The sequence below is a fragment of the Leiobunum rupestre genome, chromosome 1 (assembly GCF_980474605.1).
Source record: "Leiobunum rupestre chromosome 1, qqLeiRupe1.1.hap1, whole genome shotgun sequence".
NCBI lineage: Eukaryota > Metazoa > Arthropoda > Arachnida > Opiliones > Sclerosomatidae > Leiobunum > Leiobunum rupestre.
In genome coordinates this window covers 22,524,037-22,534,603 of record NC_143384.1, presented here as the reverse complement: position 1 = coordinate 22,534,603, position 10,567 = coordinate 22,524,037, and the positions used below count along the sequence as shown (strand labels likewise).

Here is a 10,567-nt window from a genome sequence, read left to right as displayed (position 1 = left end):
TCCATTTGAACCTGTCGTGAGTTGTTTAGACCACTGAGTAGTGGCTCCCTGGTCGGCTGTGTTGGCGTCGTTAATTAGAAGAGTTCACATCTGGGGCTCACACGGAGAAGATTCGCGGAAGAAGAACGCTCTTGGAATCATTGAGAAGGTGACTACAGACGAACTGCCTATTTGCTTTCTTCGGCCCAAAACCCAGGTAGCGTTTATCAAATCCGGACGATATATTCAAGTGTACAGAAATATTGTTGTTAAGCTTGTTTTCCACTAGCGAGCGTCATAATGTTATTTTCATTACGCGCGTAAAAACGTTTGAACGTTTCAAAGCTGAGAAACGCGTCGTTGCGCGCGCTAGTGGAAAAACAAGCTTAAAGCTTGGTTTCCATTAGCGAGCGTCATAATGCATTTTTATTTACGCGCGTCAAACCATGTGTACGTCCTAAAGTTGAGTGTTGTGCCGTTACGCGCGCTAGTGGAAACCAAGACTTAGCCTTTTGAAATTAAATAACTAAATAATGAAATAACAGATATCACAAATCCATAAATTTAAAAGTGTACGTATTTTTTTTCTGAGAGTATCGGTTGAAGTATATATTTCCTAAGCCCTTGGTCGTTAATAAATTTTGAACACAGTGGCGGATTCCGCAATAGAGTTGGTACGTTCAAGCTTAGTAGCCATAATCTAGGACGGGGACCAGAGCAGAGGACAGAGCAAAATCGGGGCTCTATTTCCAAAACAAAATAGCAAGGGTCGCCCTATCTGTATAATAAGCGACGGATGGTTCAGAATAAGAACGGTTTATTCAGTTCGCAGAACTGGTTTTTGTAGAAGTCCCTTTTTCAGACCTAGTCGTTTTAATAATTCAATTAATAGAAATTACATTTAAATTTAAATGTGAATTAAACGCATTCACATTGAAGCACTTTCTATAACACCAAAGGTTATTATAGTGAAACCGATAACGTAAAGTAAAGGGAAAATGTTATTGTTATAGTGAAACGGATAGCGTAAAGTAAAGGGAAAATGTTATTGTTATAGTGAAACGAATAACGTAGAGTAAAGGGAAAATTTTATTGTTATAGTGAAACGGATAGCGTAAAGTAAAGGGAAAATGTTATTGTTATAGTGAAACGGATAGCGTAAAGTAAAGGGAAAATGTTATTGTTATAGTGAAACGGATAGCGTAAAGTAAAGGGAAAATGTTATTGTTATAGTGAAACGGATAGCGTAAAGTAAAGGGAAACTTTTATTGTTATAGTGAAACGGATAACGTAAAATAAAGGGAAAATGTAAAAAGTAAGTTTTTTTTCAAGGAGGAGTTTTTTCGTGAGTTTCTTAAACATATGGATATTGAGTTAGTTTATTACGCGCATATGGAGGCAGTTGTATAAATTAATACCCTTGTAAAATATAGAGGTCTGTTTTTTACTGGTGTTTGTAGATGATACTAATAAACGGTCATTAGATCGTAAATCTTAATTTTTTTCTCAGCAAAGTTAAATAAATTATTAATTGATTTTTGAAACGATTTTTGGATAAAATAAAACGTTGAAACGAGTACAATTTATAATTATTTAAGATACGAAGTGCGCTAAAATGCTCATTGGTTGGCTAGTAATACGGGTTTATTTTTTTATAATACTGACAATTCTTTTTGTAATTTATGAATTCGATTAATACCGAAAAAAAGGTGTGGATAAATTGTCGCATAATATAGTTGTAAACACAGATTTTCACTTAATATTTCCTTTTAGCTTATCGTATCAATTGCAAAGGATATATTCAGATCATTTTATCTATATGAACATTTCAAGTGAGGTTTTAATTATTTACACGTATTTAACTCGAGTTATTTGATTATTATTAATACAGACATTTAGGTTTTGAGGTTTTTTCTTGTTTTTATTGGCGAAGATCATGTATACGGTTCAGTTGTTTTGAGTTAAGTTAATTTTTTGAACTGGAAAATTTGAGTTAACATCGTTATCTAAGAGAGAACCGTCAGTGTATAAGGTTAGAGAATCGTTATCATCAGAATTGAATAAATAGTTTACGAAGATTGTACCATTCAACCGAATTCCAATCGACCGAAAACCGCGTTTTGCGCGGTTTTCATTCAATATACCGTTAGTGATACATATTTATATATCGTAAGTTACGTGACGATAGTATATCTAATTTGGACTAAACTATGTCTTAAATATTTATTAATTCGTACCGACGTGTATTTTTAGACCTTTTTCCCTTGAAATTTGATATTTTCCGGGTTTAATTTTGGAAAATAACCTTGATAAGACCCGACGTGAAATAGTTGCCTACCATATCTAACCTAACCCAATCTAACCTAACCTAACCTAACCCAACCTGAACTAACCTACCCGAAGTGAAAACGAACCAGATTTAAATTTCCCATTCAACTGAATCCCGCCATGTTGGGCTATAAACGAAAATACTTTTCGGTTCAATGGGATTCGGTCGAACGGGATTCGGTTCAATGATATACAACCGTTTACGAAGAGGTTAAACAATAGGGGTGATAAAATCGAACCCTATGTGGGACAACGCATTTGGTATATATAGAGTCAGATGATCCATTGTTTACCTTAGTTTTACAACTACATGTACGTAGGATTAGATACGAGCTGATTCAGTCGTGTGACTTACCTCGGATACCGAGAATATGAAGATTTTTGAGAAGTACATCATGTCGGAGCGGATCAAATGCCTTTCTGAGGTCTAGAGAAACTCCTATAAGTTCTTTCTTTCGTCCAGATTGTTAATTATCTTTTTATATAATCTGTTTAGAGCTTACTCAACTCCTCTATTTTGCTTATTTAGTCGATAAATTTATTTACATTTTAATTCGAAATATTTCTACGTAAAAGTGGAGCGTTATGATTTTGATAATAACCGTAATTATCCCAATCCAGAGAAGATACTGGTTTCTTCGGCAATTAGAGTAAACATGGTCTAATAAAGACGCTGTACCATTGGTTACCGTAGTATAGGTTTTAATCATCAAGTATGACGAAGTTTTTGACTTTTTCTAAAGTTCGTCCTTGGAAACCTTCTACTCTATAATTCTATGTGGGTTAGAACTTAAAGTTGGAAATACAAATTGAATTATTGATATGATGTATTAACTTCTTAGTTTTGAAACAAAAAACGGTGTTTGAGAGGGTAATTTGCGCTTTAAGTTCGTGCTTTATGAAATTCTTTCCAATTCTAGATTAAAACTTGTATTGAAACAACTTGCTTCGCTTAGAAATGGTGAAATTCGTCATGCTGTTGGGGGCCCTCCTGGTTGTAAATCTTGTTGATTGTGATGATCAAAGTAAGTAACTACTTTTCTTAATCACAGGCAAAATTAACGAGGCGCTTCAACGCTGATCTGCGCCACTACGACTTAAGTCAAAGCAAATTTGTTGGCGGAATTCAGAATGTTCTAGATGGTGTCTTGTTGTCCACTGCAGAAACGCGCCTTGATTTCCACAATGCATTGACCAAACAAGTAGCGAAGAAATTACAAGTGTATTTTTGCACATTAAAATACCAATGATGAAAAGTGCTGGCATAGGTATAAAAGGGATCTAAAGAAAAACAATACTTTGATGGTTTGACCTAAAGTTATTAAATTGTGATTAAACTGACTGAAATTTTCAGATGATTTTAAATTTTAGTAAAATGAATTCCAAAAGTTGTTTCTCATCATCGAGTAACATTTTTCTTTAAATATTTTGATTTGATTAATTAATTTTATAAATAATTTAATTTAGCGAATTATTTAATTTAGTGAATTATTTAATTTAGTGAATTATTTAATTTAATAAATAATTTAATTTAATAAATAATTTAATTGAATAAATAATTTAATTTAATAAATAATTTAATTTAATAAATAATTTAATTTAATAAATAATTTAATTAAATAAATAATTTAATTAAATAAATAATTTAATTTAATAAATAATTTAATTTAATAAATAATTTAATTAAATAAATAATTTAATTTAATAAATAATTTAATTTAATAAATAATTTAATTTAATAAATAATTTAATTTAATAAATAATTTAATTTAATAAATAATTTAATTTAATAAATAATTTAATTTAATAAATAATTTAATTTAATAAATAATTTAATTTAATAAATAATTTAATTTAATAAATAATTTAATTAAATAAATAATTTAATTAAATAAATAATTTAATTTAATAAATAATTTAATTTAATAAATAATTTAATTAAATAAATAATTTAATTTAATAAATAATTTAATTAAATAAATAATTTAATTTAATAAATAATTTAATTAAATAAATAATTTAATTTAATAAATAATTTAATTTAATAAATAATTTAATTTAACAAATAATTTAATTTAACAAATAATTTAATTTAACAAATAATTTAATTTAATAAATAATTTAATTTAATAAATAATTTAATTTAATAAATAATTTAATTTAATAAATAATTTAATTTAATAAATAATTTAATTTAATAAATAATTTAATTTAATAAATAATTTAATTTAATAAATAATTTAATTTAATAAATAATTTAATTTAATAAATAATTTAATTTAATAAATAATTTAATTTAATAAATAATTTAATTTAATAAATAATTTAATTTAATAAATAATTTAATTTAATAAATAATTTAATTTAATAAATAATTTAATTTAATAAATAATTTAATTTAATAAATAATTTAATTTAATAAATAATTTAATTTAATAAATAATTTAATTTAATAAATAATTTAATTTAATAAATAATTAATTTAATAAATAAATAATTTAATAAATAAATAATTTAATTTAATAAATAATTTAATTAAATAAATAATTTAATTAAATAAATAATTTAATTTAATAAATAATTTAATTTAATAAATAATTTAATTTAATAAATAATTTAATTTAATAAATAATTTAATTTAATAAATAATTTAATTTAATAAATAATTTAATTTAATAAATAATTTAATTTAATAAATAATTTAATTTAATAAATAACTTAATTTAATAAATAATTTAATTTAATAAATAATTTAATTTAATAAATAATTTAATTTAATAAATAATTTAATTTAATAAATAATTTAATTTAATAAATAATTTAATTTAATAAATAATTTAATTTAATAAATAATTTAATTTAATAAATAATTTAATTTAATAAATAATTTAATTTAATAAATAATTTAATTTAATAAATAATTTAATTTAATAAATAATTTAATTTAATAAATAATTTAATTTAATAAATAATTTAATTTAACAAATAATTTAATTTAACAAATAATTTAATTTAACAAATAATTTAATTTAATAAATAATTTAATTTAATAAATAATTTAATTTAATAAATAATTTAATTTAATAAATAATTTAATTTAATAAATAATTTAATTTAATAAATAATTTAATTTAATAAATAATTTAATTTAATAAATAATTTAATTTAATAAATAATTTAATTTAATAAATAATTTAATTTAATAAATAATTTAATTTAATAAATAATTTAATTTAATAAATAATTTAATTTAATAAATAATTTAATTTAATAAATAACTTAATTTAATAAATAATTTAATTTAATAAATAATTTAATTTAATAAATAATTTAATTTAATAAATAATTTAATTTAATAAATAATTTAATTTAATAAATAATTTAATTTAATAAATAATTTAATTTAATAAATAATTTAATTTAATAAATAATTTAATTTAATAAATAATTTAATTTAATAAATAATTTAATTTAATAAATAATTTAATTTAATAAATAATTTAATTTAATAAATAATTTAATTTAATAAATAATTTAATTTAATAAATAATTTAATTTAATAAATAATTTAATTTAATAAATAATTTAATTTAATAAATAATTTGTTTAACAAATAATTTAATTTAACAAATAATTTAATTTAACAAATAATTTAATTTAATAAATAATTTAATTTAATAAATAATTTAATTTAATAAATAATTTAATTTAATAAATAATTTAATTTAATAAATAATTTAATTTAATAAATAATTTAATTTAATAAATAATTTAATTTAATAAATAATTTAATTTAATAAATAATTTAATTTAATAAATAATTTAATTTAATAAATAATTTAATTTAATAAATAATTTAATTTAATAAATAATTTAATTTAATAAATAATTTAATTTAATAAATAATTTAATTTAATAAATAAATAATTTAATAAATAAATAATTTAATTTAATAAATAATTTAATTTAATAAATAATTTAATTTAATAAATAATTTAATTTAATAAATAATTTAATTTAATAAATAATTTAATTTAATAAATAATTTAATTTAATAAATAATTTAATTTAATAAATAATTTAATTTAATAAATAATTTAATTTAATAAATAATTTAATTTAATAAATAATTTAATTTAATAAATAACTTAATTTAATAAATAATTTAATTTAATAAATAATTTAATTTAATAAATAATTTAATTTAATAAATAATTTAATTTAATAAATAATTTAATTTAATAAATAATTTAATTTAATAAATAATTTAATTTAATAAATAATTTAATTTAATAAATAATTTAATTTAATAAATAATTTAATTTAATAAATAATTTAATTTAATAAATAATTTAATTTAATAAATAATTTAATTTAATAAATAATTTAATTTAATAAATAATTTAATTTAATAAATAATTTAATTTAATAAATAATTTAATTTAATAAATAATTTAATTTAATAAATAATTTAATTTAATAAATAATTTAATTTAATAAATAATTTAATTTAATAAATAATTTAATTTAATAAATAATTTAATTTAATAAATAATTTAGTTTAATAAATAATTTAATTTAATAAATAATTTAATTTAATAAATAATTTAATTTAATAAATAATTTAATTTAATAAATAATTTAATTTAATAAATAATTTAATTTAATAAATAATTTAATTTAATAAATAATTTAATTTAATAAATAATTTAATTTAATAAATAATTTAATTTAATAAATAATTTAATTTAATAAATAATTTAATTTAATAAATAATTTAATTTAATAAATAATTTAATTTAATAAATAATTTAATTTAATAAATAATTTAATTTAATAAATAATTTAATTTAATAAATAATTTAATTTAATAAATAATTTAATTTAATAAATAATTTAATTTAATAAATAATTTAATTTAATAAATAATTTAATTTAATAAATAATTTAATTTAATAAATAATTTAATTTAATAAATAATTTAATTTAATAAATAATTTAATTTAATAAATAATTTAATTTAATAAATAATTTAATTTAATAAATAATTTAATTTAATAAATAATTTAATTTAATAAATAATTTAATTTAATAAATAATTTAATTTAATAAATAATTTAATTTAATAAATAATTTAATTTAATAAATAATTTAATTTAATAAATAAATAATTTAATAAATAAATAATTTAATTTAATAAATAATTTAATTAAATAAATAATTTAATTAAATAAATAATTTAATTTAATAAATAATTTAATTTAATAAATAATTTAATTTAATAAATAATTTAATTTAATAAATAATTTAATTTAATAAATAATTTAATTTAATAAATAATTTAATTTAATAAATAATTTAATTTAATAAATAATTTAATTTAATAAATAATTTAATTTAATAAATAACTTAATTTAATAAATAATTTAATTTAATAAATAATTTAATTTAATAAATAATTTAATTTAATAAATAATTTAATTTAATAAATAATTTAATTTAATAAATAATTTAATTTAATAAATAATTTAATTTAATAAATAATTTAATTTAATAAATAATTTAATTTAATAAATAATTTAATTTAATAAATAATTTAATTTAATAAATAATTTAATTTAATAAATAATTTAATTTAATAAATAATTTAATTTAACAAATAATTTAATTTAACAAATAATTTAATTTAACAAATAATTTAATTTAATAAATAATTTAATTTAATAAATAATTTAATTTAATAAATAATTTAATTTAATAAATAATTTAATTTAATAAATAATTTAATTTAATAAATAATTTAATTTAATAAATAATTTAATTTAATAAATAATTTAATTTAATAAATAATTTAATTTAATAAATAATTTAATTTAATAAATAATTTAATTTAATAAATAATTTAATTTAATAAATAATTTAATTTAATAAATAATTTAATTTAATAAATAATTTAATTTAATAAATAACTTAATTTAATAAATAATTTAATTTAATAAATAATTTAATTTAATAAATAATTTAATTTAATAAATAATTTAATTTAATAAATAATTTAATTTAATAAATAATTTAATTTAATAAATAATTTAATTTAATAAATAATTTAATTTAATAAATAATTTAATTTAATAAATAATTTAATTTAATAAATAATTTAATTTAATAAATAATTTAATTTAATAAATAATTTAATTTAATAAATAATTTAATTTAATAAATAATTTAATTTAATAAATAATTTAATTTAATAAATAATTTAATTTAATAAATAATTTAATTTAATAAATAATTTAATTTAATAAATAATTTAATTTAATAAATAATTTAATTTAATAAATAATTTAATTTAATAAATAATTTAATTTAATAAATAACTTAATTTAATAAATAATTTAATTTAATAAATAATTTAATTTAATAAATAATTTAATTTAATAAATAATTTAATTTAATAAATAATTTAATTTAATAAATAATTTAATTTAATAAATAATTTAATTTAATAAATAATTTAATTTAATAAATAATTTAATTTAATAAATAATTTAATTTAATAAATAATTTAATTTAATAAATAATTTAATTTAATAAATAATTTAATTTAATAAATAATTTAATTTAACAAATAATTTAATTTAACAAATAATTTAATTTAACAAATAATTTAATTTAATAAATAATTTAATTTAATAAATAATTTAATTTAATAAATAATTTAATTTAATAAATAATTTAATTTAATAAATAATTTAATTTAATAAATAATTTAATTTAATAAATAATTTAATTTAATAAATAATTTAATTTAATAAATAATTTAATTTAATAAATAATTTAATTTAATAAATAATTTAATTTAATAAATAATTTAATTTAATAAATAATTTAATTTAATAAATAATTTAATTTAATAAATAATTTAATTTAATAAATAACTTAATTTAATAAATAATTTAATTTAATAAATAATTTAATTTAATAAATAATTTAATTTAATAAATAATTTAATTTAATAAATAATTTAATTTAATAAATAATTTAATTTAATAAATAATTTAATTTAATAAATAATTTAATTTAATAAATAATTTAATTTAATAAATAATTTAATTTAATAAATAATTTAATTTAATAAATAATTTAATTTAATAAATAATTTAATTTAATAAATAATTTAATTTAATAAATAATTTAATTTAATAAATAATTTAATTTAATAAATAATTTAATTTAATAAATAATTTAATTTAATAAATAATTTGTTTAACAAATAATTTAATTTAACAAATAATTTAATTTAACAAATAATTTAATTTAATAAATAATTTAATTTAATAAATAATTTAATTTAATAAATAATTTAATTTAATAAATAATTTAATTTAATAAATAATTTAATTTAATAAATAATTTAATTTAATAAATAATTTAATTTAATAAATAATTTAATTTAATAAATAATTTAATTTAATAAATAATTTAATTTAATAAATAATTTAATTTAATAAATAATTTAATTTAATAAATAATTTAATTTAATAAATAATTTAATTTAATAAATAATTTAATTTAATAAATAATTTAATTTAATAAATAAATAATTTAATAAATAAATAATTTAATTTAATAAATAATTTAATTTAATAAATAATTTAATTTAATAAATAATTTAATTTAATAAATAATTTAATTTAATAAATAATTTAATTTAATAAATAATTTAATTTAATAAATAATTTAATTTAATAAATAATTTAATTTAATAAATAATTTAATTTAATAAATAATTTAATTTAATAAATAATTTAATTTAATAAATAACTTAATTTAATAAATAATTTAATTTAATAAATAATTTAATTTAATAAATAATTTAATTTAATAAATAATTTAATTTAATAAATAATTTAATTTAATAAATAATTTAATTTAATAAATAATTTAATTTAATAAATAATTTAATTTAATAAATAATTTAATTTAATAAATAATTTAATTTAATAAATAATTTAATTTAATAAATAATTTAATTTAATAAATAATTTAATTTAATAAATAATTTAATTTAATAAATAATTTAATTTAATAAATAATTTAATTTAATAAATAATTTAATTTAATAAATAATTTAATTTAATAAATAATTTAATTTAATAAATAATTTAATTTAATAAATAATTTAATTTAATAAATAATTTAATTTAATAAATAATTTAATTTAATAAATAATTTAGTTTAATAAATAATTTAATTTAAT

General features: G+C 12.5%; 1 protein-coding gene across 6 annotated transcripts in view; it reads left to right on the top strand.

Moving 5' to 3' along the window:
- LOC149961361 (uncharacterized) overlaps positions 1 to 10,567 on the top strand; it is a 33,284-nt gene continuing 22,717 nt past the window's right edge. Inside the window, exons 1-3 of one of the 6 annotated variants that reach the window (XM_090176842.1) lie at positions 1 to 148; positions 1,753 to 1,811; positions 3,228 to 3,332. In XM_090176842.1, the coding sequence (XP_090032968.1) occupies positions 3,266 to 3,332 (67 nt within the window). In that variant the 5' untranslated portion in view covers positions 1 to 148; positions 1,753 to 1,811; positions 3,228 to 3,265. Of the gene's footprint in view, positions 197 to 1,256; positions 1,295 to 1,752; positions 1,812 to 3,227; positions 3,333 to 10,567 lie in introns of all 6 variants that reach the window. The other 5 variants (XM_090176839.1, XM_090176840.1, XM_090176841.1 and 2 more) reach the window with 5 other exon arrangements.